Source organism: Harpegnathos saltator, unplaced genomic scaffold, assembly GCF_003227715.2.
Source record: "Harpegnathos saltator strain DR-91 unplaced genomic scaffold, Hsal_v8.6 scaffold225, whole genome shotgun sequence".
Lineage (NCBI taxonomy): Eukaryota > Metazoa > Arthropoda > Insecta > Hymenoptera > Formicidae > Harpegnathos > Harpegnathos saltator.
The window spans coordinates 182,184-204,483 of NW_020230012.1; the positions used below are offsets into that span (position 1 = coordinate 182,184).

Genomic DNA, 22,300 nt, shown 5'->3' on the forward strand with positions numbered 1-22,300 from the left:
GTCCAAATTCCAAATGCAACGTTGTCTATATTCGAGTCACGTGTATTTGTGACAAATTAATATGATACAATGTACATACATTGCATAAGAATGTGCTCGCTTAATAATAAATTTCATCGATGATATATAATCGACAAGTAATTACACTGTATCCATTGCCAGTACAACTCTCTAATAACGTATGTTCGGCGTTTCTCCGATATCGAAAATATACGAACCGAGTTATGTCGGTATGAAGAGATGTTACTAAAACTTACGGACGCAATGGATAAAGGTTCATAACAATCTTTTGGTCGGAGTGCGACGTCTATATTGCGAAGATTACGTATTTACAATGTCGGTTATCGACGCATACTCGGTGTAGCCTCTTTTTGAATTTCAATGTCATCGAAATTTCATCGATTCCTTGAGAGACCACGATATATATCTCTTATAAACTACACAATTCATTACAATTTTCTCGCCGTATCACCGTGCGTCTCACGATGGGGAAAAATACACTCGAAACACTAGTTTGTGTTGGATTCGCAGCTGACTTTAAGCTTTACTGCAAGGTTGAATAGTGTAATTTAACGGAGGAGGCGGAACCAGAAGAGGCAACGGAGTTGGCGGTGGTGGAGCTTGAACGGGTGTTAACGTGGTTGTCGTGATCTGCGGTGGTGGCAGCTCGGTAGCTCGAATCGCTGTGTTGTAAGCCGATAAATAACTGGGCCACAGATGTGGAGGTGGTGGAGAACCAGGAGGCGGTGGTGGTGGCGAACGGTCGTCCAATTCGTCGGAATCGTCCATCATCATGGCTGTCAGCGGTGTTATGCGCGGTTTCTTCAGCTTGATTATCTTCACCTGCAGAAAGAAACAAATATTTTAAATACGACGGATAGATTAACAAATTGTCTATTCTGTGAATTCGTATTCTACATCTCAGAAACGATAGAAACAGTAACTGTGTACCTTGACTTTCTTCTTCGTCTTCGGCGGCCTCGCTCGTTTCTCCTGCTTCCTATTCTTTCGAGAGCTATACATCTTGTCTCTTCTCAAGTCTTTTAACTCGTCACGGAAACCTATCGCTGTGGGAGGTGGCGGCGATGGCATATCGCCCTCACCGCCGCTGGGACTGGTTCCTTCACCAGGTTTTATACCATCAGCGAATTGAACTGATTTCTTGTTTCTCCTCTTCAGGTGTCTTGCCAATTTTGATTTTGACTTGGATCGTGGCTTGGATGTACCAAATTTGTCATCTGCGCTCGCATCTTTATCATGTTCATTATTCTTATCTATTTCTTCGTCTTTATCGCTACCGTCCTCTGTATCGCCATCCGCATCCGACATATCGTCCACCTTGCCGTTGGAAACCACATCCCTGGAAAGAAAGTGCGTTGATTGGATAATTCACAACTCTAATATTAAGAAACTTAGATATTAAGATTAACGTTGACCAACCTGAAGCCCGATGCGACCAGAATGCCTTTCAGTGGTGGAGGTGGTAACTCGAATCGTTCTTTATTCTCAACTTCCTGACTTTTACTGACATCAGTGGACGTTCCTGCCGTGGTTTCGTCAACTTCAGCTCGTTGATTGATCATTTGTGTTGTTTTCTCTTCGTCATCTTCATCATCCTCGTCTTCGTCTTCCGCTTCTTCCTCTTCTTCTTCGTCGTCTTCAACTTCAGCTTCGGCCTCGGCCTCAGCTTCATCCTCTTCTTCATCTTCATCATCATCCGCAACTGCATCCTCGTCCTCTTCTGTGAGTACAGTCGCAGGGGTTGTTATCACTTCCTCTTCATCCTTTCCAACGTTAGTCAATTGAAATTCTGTCTCACCCGATTCTTCTCCTTCGCGAAGTGCTTTCAATACCGACGGATCCACGATCGAGCCTTTACGGCGATCTGAGACTCCGGTAGATGGTCGCGCAAGCATGTTGTTTTTCTCTAAGAGACGTAGCGCTCGTCGATTCGTACGTTCTATCCTCCTACGCTCCCTCTCTTTCCTGCGTAACTCGCGCAGTCTCTTACGCTCTTCTCGTTCTTTGCGACGAGTCTCGAGGATAGCTTCGTAATTGTACACCGGTTGAGCAATTTCTGCAAAGAAATATTCTCGTCTATAGTAATACTTCGTGTTCGGCAAGTTCAAAATACCGAAGAAACGATACACATGGGTATACGTACTCTGTGGCTGGACCTCATTTCTTGGAGGAAATGTTGCCGTCGCTGTGGGAATCGGGACTGGCACAGGCACGGGAACTGGTAACGAGAGCGACAGTGAGGCAGCTGGCGATATAGTTGTAGCAGAAACGCCCGTAGCCGGTGGTACGGGCAGCGGGACCGGCGCAGGGACCGGCATGGTTATGGGCATTGAGGAGGTCGCCGGCGAAGGTGCCGGCACCGCTGAGGCGTACAAGACCCCGCTCGACTGATCCGTATTCGAAGACGATTGAACGGAACCGGCACCACCGCTGCTTCCGTTGCTGCTGTTGCCGCCGTTCCCACCACCACTACCACTGCTCCAGTCTAACGATGTGGGTACCACTTGGAGAACGTTACCTACACGCACTACTTGGCTGGATCCACGTACAGCTGATGTACTCCCAGACGCGGCTACTTCACGACGCACTGATTGCACTCCGTTGAAATCCGCCGGTACCACTTGCAAGACATTGCCGACCTTAATAAGGAGGATAATATCGTGTTGATATTAAGAACTTGAATCATGGCTGTTTGTATTGAGCTCTCATTCCGCTCTCCTTCGAGCTTGAATAACATAGCTATAACTGTAGTTTTTGATAAATGATGAAGAACATAGTTGAATAAGTACCTGTAAAACAGTAGGTTGCTGTCGGTACATCATTTGCTGTTGCTGCTGCGGCGGAGACGGATACGCTATGACGTTGGAGTTAAAACTGGAGGAATATTCGGAAGATATGCCAGTGGAATCCTTGCTTTGCTGCTTTTTAATTCCTAACTCTAGCTCTAATCTGTGAATTACATCGGGCGATGTTATGATTCATCTTTTCGGAAAATGAGATCAATTTTAGGTAGCAATGCTTTTTTTTTAATAATGTATAGCAAATAATGTGAGCCGTGAAGAAGCTGAAGAATCCTTACCTGTCATCGAGCGACAAACGTTTCGGAGAGCTCGTAGTGGATTCGTCCATGCAAGGTGGATAAGTCAAATTGTTCTCTGTATAATAATATTCATTTCTACCCTCAATTTCGCTTGGATATTGGAAGCTCGTAACGGAGCCGTCTATACTGCTATTGATGCCCATCTCTGAATCCAATATATTCGCCCCCGATTGTACAATGGTTTCTATACGTCTGCCTCTTTCACCACAGACGCTGAGCTTTCGGTTCTCACCGTCATCCTTCCTTTCCCTTCCTATTTCGCTAAACCGATCTCTTCCGGGTGAAGGAGATCTGCATGTGAAGTAAGACTTACTTTAGATCATGAAAATCGACATCGAGGTTTGCACGAGTCGCGCAAGATTCTACCTGGAAGACCGCAATTCCGACATTCTCAGTCCGTGTTCTGGGCTCCTCAGCTTCGACATAGAGGACGATCTCGCCCGCGATCTGGAGTTCGACTGAGAACGAGATCGACTTCTCGACCTCGATCTCAGTCTTCTCAGTCTTGATCTCGATGTTGATCGGGAGCGTGATCTTGATCGTGATCGTGATCTTGATCGCGACCTAGACCGTGATCTTGACCACGTTCTTGAGCGTGATCTGGATTGTCGTCGGAACCGTTCCGCTGGTTGTCGCGCGGGCGAGACCCTTGAACGTGACGGTGTTCGGCTTCGCGGTTTGTCCAGCCTGTGTGTGAGATGATCGTGACGATCCAGGACAGAGGAATCTTTGTCTCTTTCCCATTGTCGTTCTCTTTTTGTGCTGGATCTGCTTTGACTGATCCGGATGAAAGATATCATTATTGTGATGTTAAATACTCAGATTATTTATATTAATTATTAGCGAATGATAAAGCAGGTTTAATAACTTACGAATACCTCCTTCTGTATCTCGTCAACTGTGGTGAACACTGCCTGGTGTCCCTTTCTAAACTGCCCTCTCTGTAATAAGGTCGATCGTCGTATTCGGGCGGGGCTGCGGGGATGTCTTGTGCGACAACATAGGAATCCATAGACTCGTTACCATCTCGTAGGAGATTGCTAGTCTCGTATTGCCAAAATGAACGATCCACTTCCCCTTCTGCGCGAAACCTAGTCGTATTTATTTGACATTAGTATTTACTGTAATAAATAATAATAATCACTTTTACACATGCACATACTTTATATTAACACCTGTAAGATGTTCTAACATGTTTTCATAAGGAAACATCGTGTTCATAACATATCATCGTGTTTCACGAAATAAAACAATGCATCCGATGTATAGGAGGAGCAAATTTTATAGACGACTAAATTAAATTGAACTATATTAAAATAATTGACTATATTAAATTGAAGCTTTGCAGTACCTGCTGTCCCTGTATTTTTCAGATTCTACCGTTCTCTCTCGCAACATCTCCATCGGATCGTAGGACCTAATATCCTTCTCGCGGTCTCTATCCAGACTGTCATGCCTCCTTCTATCCCAATCGTCACGATTACTCTTAGAACCGTGCTTCTTAAAGTTATCTGTAAACAGATCAAGCTTCGATGATTAGCCGCAATATCAGACTTAATATTAGCCAGCTGGAACATCAAGAAACTGTCGAAACTGAAAACTATTGCTGTAACATTTTTACCTTTACCTTCGTCATAGCTGGGACGAGGCGATGATCGCATATATTTCTCTCTTCTCTCGTCCATTCTGGATCTACTTGGCCGTTCATCATCGTACCTGTCCCGTTTCTTCTCCCGATCCCGAGTACTCGTGGAACCGATACCTTCATCTTTCCTCTTCGGGCTCTTACTGCGACTTCTGCTCCAGCTGTGTCCTGGACTTCCACTCCCACTGCCCTGCCGTTCCCACGAGATGTACGGGCTACCGCTCCTTTTTCTTCTGCCTCGCGACGGAGAACTCGTTTTTCTGCGGCTGTCGACGAAGTCCACTTTGGAACTTCTCTCTTTCCTGTCGGACTTCTCCACGTCATCGAATTTTCTCTCCTTTTTGTCCTTACTATAATCGTGTGAATATCGTTTCTCACTGTCTTTCCTATTGGGAGGACTTCTCTTCCTTTGTTCCCGTACAGGAGATCGTACACTTGATTGAGCACTGGTATCATTCAAACTTGTACTTCTACTCTTGTACTTCTTCGCGTCAACGTTTTTGCTCTCTCGGTCGTAGCTCTCGGATTGCTCAGAACGAACCGAGACCGGCTTCTCCGACACTGGAGATTTCGAACGTCGCATTTCGATTACCGACGATTTGGGAGCGACGTCAAATTCATTTCTGTCTAATATCTTGTCGACAACGAGCGTCTCGTTATTGCTCGCCGTGATGTATCTCGGAGTCTCATTGTTATCGTTCTTCAACGCATGAGACTCCAATAGTTTCTTCTGTATCGTCAGCAGAGCCGCTGCATGCTGGACAGGATCCTGTAAGGGAGTTTCTACTAACACGTGTTTTGGTTTCGCTTGCTCGCTAGGTCGTCGGATCAGCAGCTGTTTGGGAATGAGCTTGAGCGCCGCCGTCTTCTCTTCGTTCACCTCATCGTCCTTAACGTGCACTGTTGAGCTCGAGACACGTTGCTGCTTGTCGCACAACTTTTCGGATTCATATTCAGCGAAGATGTCCATATGCACCGATTTGGACCCATGAGTGTCCAGACACGATTCATTCATCGGTAAATCGTCGAATAAATCGCCAACCTTTTTAATGTCGAATTTGTGGGGGGACATCTTACGTTCCAGCTGCACGTCCAAAACATTTTCGATCTTCTCATTCGCTGGATGCTTAGTGTCGCGCAGCTTCGCCAATTGCAAGGGTATACTGGTCGTAGGAATCGACAGTTCCTCCGTGATCAATATCTCCTTTCTCGGCTTCTTGCTCAATGAAGAATTGGTACAGCTACTGTCATTAGAAGCTTCTATATCCTGTGAAATCGGAGAAAGGATCGATTAATCTTTCGATTAAGGACAATTCAACGAAAGATTGTCTGGAATAACTTATATATAAGCAAGAGATTACCTGAGATTTTTGAGAGAGCGCCGGAGAGCTAGGACTGTACAATTCTATGGTTTTCTCCTTGTATTTTGTATCCAACTCCAGAATCTCTTTGAACTGATCTCTGGTCTGATGCTCCTTAGTGGCAGTCTGCTCTTCGCTTGCGATCACGGTGATCAAATTCTTCGTCGATGTATTTTCCTCCGCTTTCTTCGTTTGTGCAAGCTTGTTCGTCACTTCCTCCGATGTCCAAGATCTTTCCAGGGATTCTCTATCATGCGGTTTACTGTGGTAAAAATCTATCAGGTCAGACTTGGAGGAGCTTTCCGAATAATCCGCACTACGAGGAGTCTCCTTCTCAGTTTTCTCGAGTTTCTGCTCACACTTGTTAAGGTTGGACCATTCGGCATAATCTTCCTCCCATATGTCTTTAGCTTCTAGTTTCTCTTCTAATTGCGAACCCATATCCCAACGACTTTTCTTGACTCGCTTGGAACCAACTGATTCGAGTTTCATCATCGATTTAGTTGGATCTTCTCTAGAACTCGTATTTTCGTCCAATTTACTCCATTCCTTCTCCACCTTGATAATTGCATCCACCTTGTGAATCTTTATTTCCTCGCCACTCTTACGCAAGAACGATTCCTCCTCTATGTCCCAGTCGTCTCTCTTGCACTTATTCTTCTGTTCCAGAAGCATCATCTCTTCCCTTTCGCCCTCCTCTTGTTCCTCCTCCCAGATTCTTATTGCACAAAAACGTTCTTGTCTTTTTTTCATTTCCCTCGCAGTTTCCTTTTCTATCGCGATGTAGGTATCCGTTTTCTTGTCGTATCTGACTTCCTTCTCCGTCTTTTTAGATGCGCTCAGACTGTTCTTTCGTTTGCTCGAGGTCAAATCCGATATCGCTTCCAAGCTGTCTACTTCCCATTCGTCCGCTAGAAGTTGCTTCCGACATACTTCCTTCTCGAGCTGGGTTAAAGATGGTACGTTCAATGTGTCGAAATCGGTCTCTCCCCATTTCTCCTTCTTTTGCTTTTCCGATTTTTTCAAAAACTTTGCTTCGTTCTGTATCATCTGCTGAGTGATGCGTTCACCCTCTCTCTCCCAGTCTGCTAGAAATTCAGTGCTGCTTCGAATATCCTTCTCCCGTCTTCGTTTCCTCTTTACGTCAAGTTCTTCGTCTGACCGTCCTTTCCCACCTTCGCTACTTTTAGACAATCTATCCTTGTCTTTCTCGTTGTTGTCTCGACTTTGCTTTCTTTTCCTTCGGTGTTTATCTTTCTCTGAGTCGTCCATTTTCTCCAACCCTTCAATGTTATCCTGACTCGACGTATCGCCTTCATTCTGCTGCGTCGCGATCATAGAATCTACCTCCCATTCTTCCATAAAGCTCTCGTTCGATTTGCTGTCCTTTTTGCCTTTCCTAAGCTTCGCGCATTCATTGTCGCGCGCATTTATGCTCTTGCGTCTCGGTGTCACCTGCTCAACCCTCGTATCCTCGATTGTCGTTTCTTCTTTTATTTTCTTTACTGGAGTCACTGAAGGCGACGCTATTACAGGCGATTCAGATATCACTTTGTTGATGTCCCCATTGTTAATAGATTTGGCATCAAGCTGTTTGGCTTCTTTTGCTTTTCTCTTAATTTTCTTTTTCTTTTTTGTACATTCTTCCGATTCACTGCTACTCGAATCGGTGCTCATCTTTCTCCTCCGCTTTTTCTTTGTACGTGCACGTCTCGCCTTTCTTCTCTTCTTTCCAATTTTTTTCTTCCGTCTTCTCTTTCTCTTCTCATCTGAACTGCTGGAACTGCTACTACTGCTGCTGCTGCTACTGCTATCCGTGCTATCGGAGTCCGAAGACGAATTATCCTGTATCTTACGTTTGCGTCTTTTCTTCTTCCTTTCTTTCTCAGAGTCGGAGGAACTGGAACTGCTGACCGAATCACTACTGGATATTATTTTTTTCTGCTTTTGTTTCTTCTTCTTCTTCTTTTTTACCTCCCTAGAATCGGTGTTTTCATCGCTTAACCGTTCCACTTTGATTCTAACGTTCTCCCAATCACTTGGTATTGATTTGGAGTCATCGTCAGTCTCGTTATTGTCAGACATATGCTCGTCTCGTATACTACTTTCACTGATTTGTATTTGACAGTCTGTGGACAGAATAGATTCCTCGCATTCCGTGCTCTTGATTGACCCTTCGAGTGTTTGCAGTTTGTCTTTCTCTTCGAACTTTTCCTTCAACGACATTTCGATGCTCGCGCTGTCTTCCTCCAAGTTAGACTCTATATTGAATTCATGATAGCTACGTGGAGAAACGGATTTCTGCGGATTTCTCTTCGGAGAATATTCCTTGGTCACCTCGGTCACGGAAGTTGGTACGGGTATGTCGGTACACACCATCTTCATAAATTGCTCGTACTCTGAGGCTAATTTCTCATCTCCAGTGGATTCCAGCTGTATAGGAGACGCTGAAGTCTCGTCATTCGTTGTCATGTTGTCGATTGTCTTCTCGCTGGACTCATTGTCTCCCATCTCGTTTTTCTCAACGTTATTGTCGACTTTATCTTCGTCCGTTACAGTGGAGGACGTGGAACATCTCTCCTCTTTTGAAATGAAAGATGAATTGTTATTATCTTTGGAATTTCAACGTTCGTATTGTTACATGCGTTATTCCAATAGTTCCAAAGTCCACTTACGTTGGCTTAAAGAAACTTGCAACTTGTTTTTCGGTTTCTCGATATTATCCTTTATCATACTAGTGGACGACATTTCTTCGTCCTCGCTGTCCCACTTCGATCTAGGAAGTTGCACTTGCCACTTGGGATCCTTATGATATTTGGCGTCTTTGTCCATTTGCTGATACCAATTACGCTTATCCATTATTACGTCTAGATTTCCCATATCAACCCTGTAATTACAAGTTTTTAACAGATAAAGAAAAACTGGAATAAAAGAAAATATTTGTGTTTTTACCGTGAAGAAGTCGCCTCGCATATGTCTCTTATTTTCTCGCGACGATCAGGAGTCACAACTTGCAGGAGCTGCGAGATGCTCAATAAGAGTGACGTACGTGGATTTTCGCAATATAACAATTGAGGACCTCTTGCTCGCTTTGTCATCTTTATCGATTCGGGTGGATATTTTTTGGGTCCGTCAATCCCCTCGGCTATCAGCGAGTGACGTTTCAGATGATGATTGCTGAGCAGTAACATCTGTTCGAAGTGGCGCAAATAATCTTGCCCTGTTCTAAAACGCATCAACATGTATGCATATAAATCTCAAATCTTATTTTCAAAATTGTATGTTAAAAATGTATCGTACCTATTTCTCAATGGCCGATCTGTATTGTCACGTCTTTTAGATTGAACAATATCATTGAGATCTAAACCACATTTTCGTACTTCCGCCCAAGAGTTACATTTCATAAATTCCTTTTCTCTGCTCTTATTATCTTTATCTTTTTCCTTCTTATCCTTGCTTTCTGCGTCTATTTCAGAAATATCATTTCGTTTATCTTTAGCATTCTCTTTTTTATTCTTAGTCCCGTTTCTCTTCTCTTTTGCGTCCTCCCGTTTTTCCTTTTCGATTTCTCTTTTCTCTTTTCCTTCTTCTCTTTTATCGCGGTTTGCATCTGCTTTGCTATGGTCTCGTTTATCTCTATTGTCCTTCTTCTTCTTATCTTTCTTATGTTTTTCTTTATCTTGTGATCTTCGTGGTAATCGATCAGCACTTCCATTTCGATCTTTCACTTCGTGACTTGAATTATCTTTTCCAATTTTGTCACGTTGTCGATGCCTTAAAAGTAATTTTTAAAGAGCCATTAAGTATAGCAAAATCAGAAATATTAGATAACATAAAAAGCATAAAAATGAAAAATAAATATGTATGTATTGAGAAATATGAAACATTTTTTATACCTTTCCAAATATTTTCGATCCATTATTGATCTAGTGGTACCTCTATGAGAATCACTTAGTCTATTGTGTCTATTTTTGTCTTTTGTATGTCTGAAACTTTCTAACAAACCAGATGTATTCTTTCCAGTGTGATTCTCGTCTTCCATACTTGCTATAAGAAGTTTTTGTCATTGAAAGTCTATTACACAGTTGTGACTATATATAAATAATTCATTAATTAATACCCGCTGCCATGGCCTCTGCTAATAGCATTTTACTTTTAGATTCTTCCCTTCGAATTTCTTCAATAGCCAGAATTTTTTCTTCTATACAATTATAAAAGTTGATTTTAATTTCATGTAAAAATAGAAAATATAAATTTTTATAATGAATTATGATAATTTATACAAGAAATTTTTCAATATAAATGTAGATTGTTTTGATAAACTTGAATATTTCATCTTGCTAAATTTATTTTGACAGGAAACTATAAATTCAGATTCTAAGTCTTAAGCTTAAGATATTTCGTAATAAAGATTTAAAAATTGCAATAATTCCTGACTTTGTATAGAGATACTCTATGGTATTACCTGGTTTTTTTCTTGATTTGTTACTTGTATCTTCTTGTGTCACTTTGTCTTTTGTCTTTAAAGCTCCAGTGGAAAGCTGAGATAGATTAGCTTTAACTTGAGGTTTTGGTAGTACATTGAATTTGTTAGCAAATGCCATCAATCGCTTCTTGGCTTGAACTTTACCAAGCACTGGTTTCACCATCTTAGGACTTTCCAATCTTGATGTGTCACCATCGCTTATTTGGCCTTTGGTACTTTCTGGTGTCTCTGGCATTTGTATATCTAATAAGGAAATTGAGGCATCTGTTGTTGGTTCTTCTGGGACATAAACATCCTTTGATTGAGAGGCACCGTCTTTCTCTATATATATCATATAAAAGTCATTTAATAATAAAAGATTAATTTTGTTAAATAATTTGTAATATTCAAAAATGAAAGAAGTTTTACCCGAAAGAGGTAATGGCTTCTCTTCTTCCGCCATTGTTAAAACTTCAAATCTGTCAAAATTGTCTATTGATAAAAAATACAAGAAATATAAATGATATTAATGCTATATTGTATCAATGCTATATTGATATTATTGCTATAGTATCAAAAAGTTGTGCACATATCAAAATTATCCATATAAATATAACAATTATAAATATTAAGTATGATTTTTGTTGCTCGATATAAATATATTGACATATCTAATATTCAAGTGATAAATCCATGTGAATTACATAAAAAAAACTTTGCCAGTTACAGAGAAATATATGTAATTTCAAAGGCTAATATTTTAGGTCAACTGGATGCTTTACCGTAATTTGCACGTTATGTTACTGGTAAATGCATTATCCGATTTATGATCTTAATGTTGTTTAGTACAGTAGAAACGTAACGCGTCGAGTATATTCGAAACTCGTTTCATCAACGAGCCCTCTTTCTATTTCTCGTCGCAGTCAAACGAAACTAATCCATGAAACGCGGCCATGTTGACCAAATTGAAAAGCTACCAACGGTGTGGAATAATCAACACTATGTCAAGGAAATAATAATAGTTAGAGATTTACTACCTTGACTTTTCTGGACCAATAGATTCAACTAAAAAGAAGTCTTTTTTAAGGCTCGTCTACATTAGCTGTAAGAGTAAGGCTGTAAAGTTGCAAGACACAAAATGAAATATTTTCATTCGCTGACAGCTTACGTTACAGCCTTACAGCCTTACTCTTACAGCTATTGTAGACGAGCCTTTAAAGTTCTTCCAGTCTTTTGTACTACTGCGCCTTTAGGATGCATTAAGATTTGTTCATAAAAGATCATCTTAAGCTAGCGGCACACGGTGCTTGTTTTCGTGCTGAATTGCTTGCTGAATGAAAATATTGCGTTTTGATTGTTGTATTTACATTTATATTCGAAATGTACCAATCAGAACGCAATATTTTCATCCAGCAAGCAATCCAGCACAAAAACAAGCACCGTGTGTAAAGCCAGCGACACACGGTGCTTGTTTTCGTGCTGGATTGCTTGCTGGATGAAAATACTGCATTCTGATTGGTGCATTTCCGAAGATGGATAGAAATGCATCAATCAGAGCACAATATTTTCATCCAGCAAGCAATCAAGCACGAAAACAAACACCGTGTGCCGCTGGCTTAAGTTAAGAAAAATTGCTGCCATAACCGTTCTCAAGCATAGACATAGGAATATAGAGACAGAGTATAAAGCCAGCGGCACACGGTGCTTGTTTTCGTGCTGGGTTGCTTGCTGGGTGAAAATACTGCGTTTTGATTGGTACATTTCCGAAGATGGATGGAAATGCACCAATCAGAACGCAGTATTTTCATCCAGCAAGCAATCCAGCACGAAAACAAGCACCGTGTGCCGCTGGCTTTAGATTTAGGCACAGTTTACCTCGTCGCACCGTCCCGCAATGGTTATCATCCCGCAACTCTATGCTTTGTCCCTATATTCCTATGTTTATGTACTCAAGCTCTTTTCTTAAGCCAGCTTTATAGAACTGAACGGTCAGCTGATAGAAGCCAAATTCATTTCCGGTAAGTAGGAAAGCTGTTCCAAGATTCATTGCGAGTACTGAAAATACATAGTTTGTGTCACGTATATTATAGATTTTCAGTGCTGGCTGGTGAATATTGGAACACAGCCTAAGTAGATCAAAGTAGATATTTTAATTTTAAAGAAAAAGAAATGTGTTACGTGCGCGAAGGATAATACTAGTAAATTAAGTAAGACACAGCTTCATGTAGAACATATGTGTACGTTTATATAAATCGCTAAATATTCAAGAGAGATGGATGTAGCATTTATAAATCCGTACCGCGAGGTTTGAATCACGATAATAAGTACATATGTTGATCTTAAGGAAATCTTAGCGAAGCCAACATGATAGAAATTACGGCAAAACTCGTTCGTGGACCTGTATATTTCTCCGGAGAGATCGTAGAATGTTTAGTTACCTTTACTAATCCACCAAACCCAAATCATCAGATATCACAGAGTCATAGGTATGTTATATATATATATATATTTGACAAAGTTGAATCAATAATATATTATAACTAATAATACTAATTTATATTTTTCTTTACAGTGATCTGTTTGAAAGTCTTGCTTGGGCAAGTGCACAAGTTCATTGTCAATGTTCGACAAATAATAAAGTAGTATTCTCAGAGAAGATAAATACTACAGCTTGCCCAGTAGCGATTAATGCAAGTACGGTTTTACAAGATCTTTGTTTCAATATTTTATACTTTATTTTATTAAGATGTATACAAATTATATATTTATATTTTATTACAGATACTACATTTGCTCCATGGCAGCAAGATAATGGACATGTAGTATTGAATACAAAGCCAAAGATCTTGTTTTGTGACTTAAAACTGTCACCTGGTGAAAGTAAAACTTGTAAGTTTTAGTGGTAGTAGTATATTGTAGTGTCTTATATATTTTATTATATATTTAACATTATGTATTTATTATATATTTAACAAATTTTTGTTACCAGACATCTATCGCGAGACGATACCAAGTGATGCTCCACCATCGTACAGAGGGCAAGTTGTAAAATATTCTTATAAAATCACAATCGGGACGCAAAGAGTAAACACAGCCATTAAACTGTTACGTGTACCTTTCAGAGTATTATCTTTGAGTGGTAAGTCTTGTTATCTTAAGTAAAAAATATTCTTTTATTTGTTTATCTAAATGCAATACTTCTGTGAGTTTCATTTAGTAGTTAATGACAAATGGTTGTACATTAATAATAGATATTAAGATGTTAGAACTATATGGATCTTTAGAAAACTTTTATTGTATATAATAAATTTTAGTAGACAGATAACAAATGTTTAATATCTATTTTTTTTTTTATAGAATTGCCAGAGATAATGGCGTGCAATGACAGTGTAGATTTGAGTCCGAATAATCCATTCATGGAAACGCAGCATAGGGAAACTCCATTAGATATCGCCCTACAAACGTTACAGGTAGTGTATTTTTCTTGTTGTATTTATTAAGATTAATTTATGGAGATATTGCATTATGTCTTAACCAAATTGTGTACTTTTCAACCGTAGAACTTGACAGCCAGACGCAGCCCGAATTTCTATAACGTGACAAATGGACGTGGCCGCGTGGTACGATTCTGTCTATTCAAAAACTCCTATAAACTCGGCGAAGATGTAGTCGGGACGTTCGATTTCTCAAGCGCGACCGTGTCGTGTGCTCAAGTATCCGTGTCCCTGCAGTCAGAAGAACATGTTTCAGAGGAATACAGGCGCAGCAAGATCACCGCGCCTACCCTCGTCAGCTACAACAAGCACCACGAGATGTGCCTGGGCCTCAAGTACTCGCATTTGGTGTTACCTATACCGCTACATGTCACGCCAGACTTCACCACCGATCTGGTGACACTCAAATGGCGACTGCATTTCGAATTCGTCACGACGTCAAAGCTGGTGGAGATGCCGAGCGAGAGTACCACCAGTTGGACGGGACCATCCATATTGGATGTTGAGACGATGATCTGGGATCTTCCGTTACACATTCATCCCACTACCACGCCGCCTAATACAGCACAGCAGACGAAATATAATATAGTTATTTAGCCACTACAATAGTGTAGCTGCGTTAGATGTATTTTCGATGCAATTGAAAAGAGTTATTCGAAGATAGACACGTGTTGCGGGAGCAACACAACAATGCGTTAACGGACTCCATGCGACATGACGGAGCACAATTCGGATTCTGTGTAGAGTAATTCCAGTTGCGGAACAGAAAGATATATTTTTATATATTTATGTATCTACAGGCAAGGTAAGTCATTCATAATGACAGAACACATTTATTTGATGATTGCTGTGAAATCGGTTGAATTCTTGCGCATCGTTTGCAAACATGATCGCGATTGCGATTTCAGACGTATCGATTCGCGAAATTTCGCAATGGCAATCAGGACTATACCGACAACGTGCAGTGATATACCTGTTGCTTAATTTTTTGAGTCGATTGCCGAATCTAGAATATGTATGAAATGATTTTCAAGAGCGTCCCATTCTTTCTAGAGAGTAGCGTCTTTGCGGAAATAATATAAATCTCAGCGCAACGAAGAAAGATTAGGAAAAAGAATCGGCTCTGGTAAGCCGTTCAGCTCTTATAAATAATTAAGGCTACATTCGCACAAGTTCGTTTTCGCTCCATTCACACATTTTCACTCAATCGCCCAACTTCTCCGATGTCCCAAAATTCCTCGAAGCATTTCCTATAGATTATCTCCTGAGAATGTCCTTTAAAAAATTCTTAAGACACCAATTTATATCGCGAGCTAATGTCTCGTCTCGTAAGAAAACTGTCGGTCGTCCTGGTCAATAGGCAGCCTCGGCTGCAGGGGTGGCACCAGAGTGGGTGGAGATGGGGTGATAAAGGATGGTGTATGATAATCATATCGATAATATGTCAAGGACTCCCATCGGGCAGGGTGTTGCATTTCGTAAGACGTCGGTAGAGCCGGTGGAGCGGTCGCATAATAGCCTCTTCCACCACCACCATCACCACCACCACCACTACCGCTGCCGCCGCCGCCACCGCCACCGCCACCGCCACCGCCGCCGCCGCCGCCGCCGCCGCCGTCACCGCCGCCGACTCCACCGCTACCAGCACCTGCAGGTCGGTCACTGGGCATGTTGGACATTGTGTAACTGTATGGTGGCTCCAATAGGCTCTGCAGATGTCTGATGTATGTGATAGCATGACGCAGCGACTCGATCTTGGAGAGCTTCTTGCCGGCCGGCTTGCAGATCGGTAGTTTCGATCGCAACAGCTCGAATGCGCGATTCATGTCGCGCATTCTCGTGCGCTCGCGGTCGCACGCCGATTTCTTGTAGTCTGAAATCGTTAATTACGCCTGGGGGTTAACGATGGTTCTTGCTTGGGCGCGTACTCGTCGTCGTTGTCGACGACGACAACGACGATGTAATGTTGCGCGAGCGCAACTTGCTTGAACGAATCGAGCGAGCGAGCTGAAATTCAACTTTTTTCCGAAGGACGTTGCCGGACGAAACTCTGACAAATTACACGTATAAACTTTGGCGTCGAGACGGGGGGTGAAAAAAATGCGGAAGGGTGAGTTCACGTAAAAATAAATACCACAACTAAGGTTTTCTCTTTCTCAATTAGATATTTACGAGCGATCACCAGGTCGTAGCTAATTTTTACCGAGACGAAGTTTTTGTGATTCGAGAGACGTTGCTGTCGGAAAGAAAAAAAAACAAAACAGTACCGATCCTTTACTCCAACTATCGACGCGAGTAACAGATGCGGTTATTATGAGCGTAAATTTCGAGTATCCGCCTTACGAAATGTTCGAGAAAAACCGGGTCGGAAGATATACCGTGACACGCTGTTGACGGAAAATTCTCATCGTCTTCGGACGGAAGTATTTCTCAGGCGGAGTCGACACGTGTTCAAAGATGACGAGCGTGAGAACGAGCCGCAAAGGTTAAAAGACTAGAATAATTTGCGTGTTAATCAAAAGTGAACGGGTCGTACGGGGGATTTTGCTCGAGCTTACGCGGTTTCCCATCGCTCGCGTAATTATGACAACAATCATAGCGCGGACGCACGTGTGTTAATTTCTCGATTAATCGCACGGTTTATTGTCCAATCTAATTCAGTTTGCGTTAGCATATGATAATTATGCGCGTAATTATGCTTCGTATGTCATCAATGTGTCTCGCGGGAAAATCACTCTGTTGATCCGCGATTGGCAGTGCGATTCGTCTCGTATGGGGGAAGCCGCTTTTTCTCGTCGGCTGATTATGCTGAAAAATACTTGACGTCGAATCGCAAGAATGATGATTTGTCAGAGTGATACGCAATAAGTGTTTCAAACTTGAACTCACGCGTTGCTCGTATTTGAAATTGAAATTGCAGCCGTACGCAGAAACGCTCCGCAATGCTACACATATTTCCTAGTTTATCTCGTGGAAATCGATAATTACGTAATGCTTAATTGGATGACATGTGCATATTGCATACCCGCCGATTCGATATTCCGTCTCGTCTAGAACCGCGTAGAACTCGTGTAGAAAAGAATAAGAACAGACTATTCATATCGTAAAAACTCAAGAATATCGCTAGAAAGAAAACAAAAAGCAGCCATCTGGTCTATTGACTCGATAGTCTCGAGATAATCGACTTTTTTCGTTACATGCCATTGTAATTTATATATTGACGCTGTCAGACAGCATAATAACTACACGTAAAGCCATTCTCATGTCGTTAGCTACTTCTAAGCGAGGATTAGTCGATCCTCCGTCATTTTATAAAAGCGGAACTAAAGAGAAACCGAGAATGACTAAGACTGCATCTCATCTTAATCAATGTTTATGCATTTCGTGCCTTTAATTATTACCACACGGCAATCCGTTTTTTCATCGAGTACTACGCTTTCGGGCAAAATTCGGGTGGATTAAAGTTCAGTGACTAGCCGCGCGAAAGGAACAAAGTGATCTTGAGAGTAATGTTTTATTCGTGCGCAAAAAAGGGATGCGGCTGAATGAAGCGCGATACTTTCGATTCCCTTTGCCACATCCGCGCAAGAGGATGACGGCGATACGCGTAATGCCGCGAGCTGTGGATCCGAATACGGAGGTCCTCCACGTGGTCCACGGTACAGACTCGAATCCTAGACCCGAGGTAACGCAGCAAGCTCGAGATCACCGCAAAACGGTGGAATCGAAACAAAGCTCGATCGAAGTGGCGTTTGTTGAGTACGGCAGCCTTGAAGTCGAGAGTAAGAAGTAATTTGTAATTAGAATGGAATATTGAGAAAATTTCTTCTCAAGTAATTTTAATACGTTTTCGACATGCTTATTGACGGTGTCGACGTCGCGTGGTAATGTAAGTCGAAAACACTGTGTGAAATCCGCTTAACTCTTTCACTGTTAGTGGGAAGTATACTTTCCACCTTTTCTTAATTCAATTTTGTGTTGTAAATCACATAATTTTGAAGAACTAATCGGGGATTTGAGTTTTCCAGATAACTGAATAGTTGTTCAACATACTCCAATAGGTTTTTATACCCAATTATTCATTTGTGACTATTTATAACAAGTTAAAGTTGAAAAAAATGCTTTTTTTAGGTGAAAATCAATTCCTCGGAGAGTATTAAATGTAGAGGTCTGAAATCTTCACCAAATATTTTTCTGATGTTGTACAAAGACATATTTTTTCAGTATTTTTTTGCAGGTTAGATTTTTCTTTCATAAACAAATATTTCTACAAAAAACGGCCGAAATTTGATTTTGTTGCACTTTTTAGCTCTATTTTCCTAGTTTTTTCATTCTGTATCTCCATCTTATCCATACTGTCAATATTATTTTATTCAAAAATGAATGTTTAATCTCTAGTAAGCATAAATATGCAGTATTGAACATTTTCCCATATAAATTTTTTCCAGCTCGATCGAGTTCCATCGTCTAGAATCATATGTTCTTATTACGACCTGGTCATTATTTAATAATAATTGGAATTTTCATTAATTTTGTACGTCATGATTGCCATATTGAGTCCATTGCCATTTTGAATTTTGCAAATCTGACTTTAAATTCGTACTTAGCGACCCAAAAAAACGTAGGACTACCAAATATTTTAATAATTTTTTCAAGGGAAGTTGATTCAGCAGTGAAAGTGTTAAGAGAGAACAATCATGCTAAATAAACAGCTAATCTCTTCCAACCTCGAAGAGGAGAAGAAAAGTCTGGATATCTGCGTGGAGACCGAAGAGGTCGCGATCGCGATCGCGGAGGAATCGCCGTGTTCAACGGAGCTGCGAGAGGAAATCGCGACGACGACGGTGCCTGACAATTCCGAGCGATCGATCGAATCTCCGCGGACCCAAGAAGAACGTCGGAAGAAGGTGCGAGAGACGATATGCGAAGAGAAATTGCGAAGAAATCGGGGCGAAGAGCGCGGGCGCAAGAGTGTCGACAGGAAACAGCACTACGGCGACCGGAGCACAGTTGAGGACGAGAAGTGTGGCGGCGGTGGTGGCGGCGGCAGCGGTAGCTGGTGGAAGGGTAGCGGGAAAACAATTTTGCAGTTTTTCTCCAAGATCCTGGGTAAACACGGCGGAATGGGCGCTAAGGGAGCGACGGCGAGCGCCTCGCCGGGCGGCAACAAGCGGCACTGCGAACGTGTGAAGCTAGTCTCGAGGGGCGACAGAAGTCGTAACGCGCGCGGGAAAATTGCCGTAGAGGCCGGTGCACGCCTGAAGAAAGTCAACAACGGCTACCTCGCGAGCCACGCGTACAGGTATAGCCCAGGATGATTCACACGGGGGAGGGGGGGGGGTGTATCTCGAGAGTAACTCCGTGAAACTCGGGAGGAATTTGTATCAGAAGACGGTCGTTGCTGATCGCGACGCGAGGACCTGTCGACTTGGTTGAGATTTTCACGCGATTTGCGATCTTTCTAACGATTGATCTAAGGGGCGCGAAGTTGACGAATTTTCTGACTGCGCTTACAATACGACGTTTCAGGGACGCTGCGAAATTGTTGCAAATCGAATTCGCGTGAGATCGCTCGCACGTAGCATTTACATAGATACATGGGAGTTCGCACCCCGACGTGATGCGCGCACACGCGCGTCTACAAATAACTTTAAACGTCGCGCGGCGAAACGACGATGCGAGCGAACGTCGGCGTAAAAATGTGCTGGTGGAGCCTAAATTGAATACAGAGCTGTGACGCGAAAATATCTCGCCGGCTCCTTCCGAAATGCGCATACGTTTTGCCCCCTCCGAATTTATATTCAACGCTCTACAACCCTTCCCGCGCGCTTCCTCAGCAGGAACGAGAGCCGGCGCAGGAACGCGGCGGAAAATAAGTTACGACAGCGGTGGCACCGAGAGAAGCCTCCTCCTTCGATCCTGCTGCGACAGATACAACGGACGCGTGACAAAAATCTGCGGGTCGCGCTGTTAGAGCAAGAGATGCGCTCGTATTTACCCTTTGCAAGGGACGTTGCGAGCGTCAATCAAGCTCTTCCATTCGGACAATTGAGCAGCCCTCTCTGTTGATATGGCCTATTGTACGAAAAGTTACGAGCTCGCGAAGAGAGAGAGAGAGAAAAGGAAGAAAAAAGCAGTTTCACCAGGCAAAACGACTCGAGAAAGTCGACCCCGCCGTTTCGAGGCTGGTCATCGTAGTATATACCAGCTGTGTACCGTCATTGCGATCACGTTCAAGCAAATTAAATTCCTTTTTATTTACGTCAAAGCGTGTCACGCGCGATTCTTCCACTAAGATACTTAAATTAGTCGAATCGAGGATGATCTCACCAGGCGATGCGCAATTTGATATTGCCGCACCTTTCTCAGTCTGCGATGATTCCTGCTGCACCGATTTGATATTGGTCTCGTGGAGCATCTCGAGGTGCGAGTGACTGCCGATTATTTCTGGCTCCGGTACTCTGATCACGAGCACTGCTTCGGGATTTTGTTGGCGACTCGCCGGCTCGTAGCTCGTCTCTTGCCATCTGCCGTCTCTTAGAGATTGCGGGCGCGTCATCGATGTGCCCGTCGTGTCGTCTATGACGGCAACGAAACGCGCGGTTAACGACAGAATTCCACTCGCCGTCGAGTGCGAAGTAAAAAGTAATGACGAAAGCAATGACGGAAGGAACTAATTGGTCGGTTATATGTTAATGACATGTTTTCACACTCCACGGCAATCGCGAAGCATTTCATTGATTCGCGTGTCGAATTGGCGGAAAACTTTTTCTTCCGCCGTATTTTCTTAACGCGTATCTCCCCTGCGAGACCCACCTGACGTACTCGGAGTCAGTTGATCCTGCAAACGTTGATCCTGCATCGTGAGTGTAGCGTTCGGCGAGCTTGCTTCTCGACGTGCGGCCTTCTGTTGTTGCTTGGAATTTTCGTCGAGGTCGAGCAGCACCGGCGAACGTGCGTAATCCTCGTCGTTGCTTTCGTTCTCGGACTGAAACACAAGCACTGCAATGCTCCTGCCATTCCGTCGCCGGTTTTGCGAATTCTTAGCAACGCGATCGCGCCATGTCGGTCATACCTCGTTCTTCCGCGGTTCGCCGCGATATTCCTCCGAATTCCGCTCCATCCCGATCGTCATTCGGTCCAACGCGAATGCTACCTTCTCGTTGACCCTGGTGCCGTCCATCGACGCACCGATGAGAAACGACGTGGAAAACTGACGAGTACCGCTGACTTCCTCGCTGTTGCTTTGTCGTAAGACTTGTATCACGTGGTCCTAGCGTTCGTGCTGTGTTTGTCCTCGGATAAGATGTAGATCGGCCACAGACAGTCGTTTTATTAATGTTAATTTTATCCGTTGATTAAGTATTCAGGTGTTCCACCAGGGGTTCTCAGTTTGTCATCACCTCAGGTGGTCGCGCCGAAGAGGGCAATGTATCGCACGCTACCGCAATCCAAGAGAGAGAGAGAGAGAGAGAGAGAGAGAGAGAGAGAGAGAGAGAGAGAGAGAGAAGGAGAGAAAGAAAGAAAGAGCGAAGATAACAGATCGTGCGTGCTCGCTCTCTCTCTCTCTCTCTCTCTCTCTCTCTCTCTCTCTCTTTTTTTTTCGTCGCATTGCGAATAATTTTTCTTTTCTTGTCGAAAGACGTACGAGGCTTTCTCCTTCTTGAAGAATCGTACGAATGAAACGGGTGACATCGAAAATACCGGAATATCCGTACCTGACGCGCGGTATTAGCATAAGTGTGAGAGCCTCTGGGATGATCGGGATAAAAATGGGAGTACAAACATCGAGGCATAATAGACGCTCGGCCGATGGAAATACTAATGAGGTGGAACCGTGTTAAGTATAACAGATCGTGAAGAATGGCGCACGTGGGCGGAGATGCGCGACGGGAATTACGAATATAATGGAAAATAAAAAATGGTAAGAAAGAAAGGCTCGCGGGCGCAATTGCACGGGCGATGGTTTCATCGGGTGGAACGTTTCGTGAGAATGCGAGAGAGCTCCGTTCGTCGTTGGGAAGCGTTGTTTCCGAGTGATAAAAAAAAACGGAAACGAAAAAAAAAAGAAAGAAATCGACAGCGGTCGCCTCTTATGTACGTCGTTTTTTGTGTGTGCTCAGTTAATTGTCGTAAAATATTTTCGTAAAGGAGGGATTTCCTCTTTCCTTCCTTCTCGTTCTCTCGTTCGCGAACGACTGGAAGAGACGACAC

General features: G+C 42.8%; 3 protein-coding genes across 9 annotated transcripts; 1 reads left to right on the forward strand and 2 right to left on the reverse strand.

Annotated features, from left to right (window-relative positions):
• Nucleotides 1-26: 26 nt before the first annotated feature.
• Nucleotides 27-11,557, reverse strand: LOC105190605 (trichohyalin). Of its 6 annotated transcripts, XM_011153426.3 has the most exons (20): nucleotides 11,375-11,557; nucleotides 11,022-11,084; nucleotides 10,593-10,934; nucleotides 10,248-10,328; nucleotides 10,024-10,174; nucleotides 9,428-9,901; nucleotides 9,080-9,352; nucleotides 8,803-9,014; nucleotides 6,128-8,709; nucleotides 4,743-6,033; nucleotides 4,473-4,632; nucleotides 3,994-4,212; nucleotides 3,488-3,898; nucleotides 3,101-3,412; nucleotides 2,811-2,970; nucleotides 2,165-2,660; nucleotides 1,820-2,077; nucleotides 1,441-1,741; nucleotides 952-1,360; nucleotides 27-843 (listed from the first exon to the last, which is right to left on the reverse strand). In XM_011153426.3, exons 2-20 carry the CDS (start codon nucleotides 11,053-11,055, stop codon nucleotides 538-540), a joined length of 8,472 nt encoding a protein of 2,823 aa, XP_011151728.1. In that variant the 5' UTR covers nucleotides 11,056-11,084; nucleotides 11,375-11,557; the 3' UTR covers nucleotides 27-537. The 6 variants fall into 6 exon arrangements, with proteins under 6 accessions (XP_011151728.1, XP_011151725.1, XP_019700373.1 ...); XM_011153423.3 differs by having other exon boundaries at nucleotides 1,441-2,077; nucleotides 11,022-11,071; XM_019844814.2 differs by having other exon boundaries at nucleotides 1,441-2,077; nucleotides 4,000-4,212; nucleotides 4,749-6,033.
• Nucleotides 11,558-12,414: 857 nt separating this feature from the next.
• On the forward strand, nucleotides 12,415-14,862 carry LOC105190609 (RAB6A-GEF complex partner protein 2). 2 transcript variants are annotated; one of them, XM_011153430.2, is made up of 7 exons: nucleotides 12,415-12,610; nucleotides 12,937-13,078; nucleotides 13,165-13,286; nucleotides 13,374-13,481; nucleotides 13,582-13,731; nucleotides 13,950-14,062; nucleotides 14,153-14,862. In XM_011153430.2, exons 2-7 carry the CDS (start codon nucleotides 12,957-12,959, stop codon nucleotides 14,681-14,683), a joined length of 1,146 nt encoding a protein of 381 aa, XP_011151732.1. In that variant the 5' UTR covers nucleotides 12,415-12,610; nucleotides 12,937-12,956; the 3' UTR covers nucleotides 14,684-14,862. The 2 variants fall into 2 exon arrangements, with proteins under 2 accessions (XP_011151732.1, XP_011151733.1); XM_011153431.3 differs by lacking the exon at nucleotides 12,415-12,610 and adding an exon at nucleotides 12,688-12,799.
• Nucleotides 14,863-15,319: 457 nt separating this feature from the next.
• On the reverse strand, nucleotides 15,320-21,551 carry sage (salivary gland-expressed bHLH). The gene is made up of 5 exons (XM_025298594.1): nucleotides 21,162-21,551; nucleotides 20,912-21,074; nucleotides 20,447-20,665; nucleotides 15,735-15,959; nucleotides 15,320-15,605 (listed from the first exon to the last, which is right to left on the reverse strand). Exons 1-5 carry the CDS (start codon nucleotides 21,267-21,269, stop codon nucleotides 15,400-15,402), a joined length of 921 nt encoding a protein of 306 aa, XP_025154379.1. The 5' UTR covers nucleotides 21,270-21,551; the 3' UTR covers nucleotides 15,320-15,399.
• Between the last annotated feature and the right edge of the window lie 749 nt (nucleotides 21,552-22,300).

Bases quoted from the DNA above. Each gene is read 5' to 3' on its own strand.
- LOC105190605 (XM_011153423.3), bottom strand. From the start codon at position 11,055: ATGGCGGAAGAAGAGAAGCCATTACCTCTTTCGG. The intron at 9,015-9,079 runs GTAAAAACACAA...TTGTAATTACAG, and splicing joins TGCGAGGCGACTTCTTCACG to GGTTGATATGGGAAATCTAG. The intron at 2,078-2,164 runs GTACGTATACCC...ATTTCTTTGCAG, and splicing joins AAATGAGGTCCAGCCACAGA to AAATTGCTCAACCGGTGTAC.
- LOC105190609 (XM_011153430.2), top strand. From the start codon at position 12,957: ATGATAGAAATTACGGCAAAACTCGTTCGTGGACCTGTATATTTCTCC. The intron at 13,079-13,164 runs GTATGTTATATA...TTTTCTTTACAG, and splicing joins CAGATATCACAGAGTCATAG to TGATCTGTTTGAAAGTCTTG. The intron at 13,482-13,581 runs GTAAGTTTTAGT...TTTTGTTACCAG, and splicing joins ACCTGGTGAAAGTAAAACTT to ACATCTATCGCGAGACGATA.
- sage (XM_025298594.1), bottom strand. From the start codon at position 21,269: ATGGACGGCACCAGGGTCAACGAGAAGGTAGCATTCGCGTTGGACCGA. The intron at 21,075-21,161 runs GTATGACCGACA...CTTGTGTTTCAG, and splicing joins GCGAACCGCGGAAGAACGAG to TCCGAGAACGAAAGCAACGA. The intron at 20,666-20,911 runs GTACGTCAGGTG...TTGCCGTCATAG, and splicing joins GCAGGATCAACTGACTCCGA to ACGACACGACGGGCACATCG.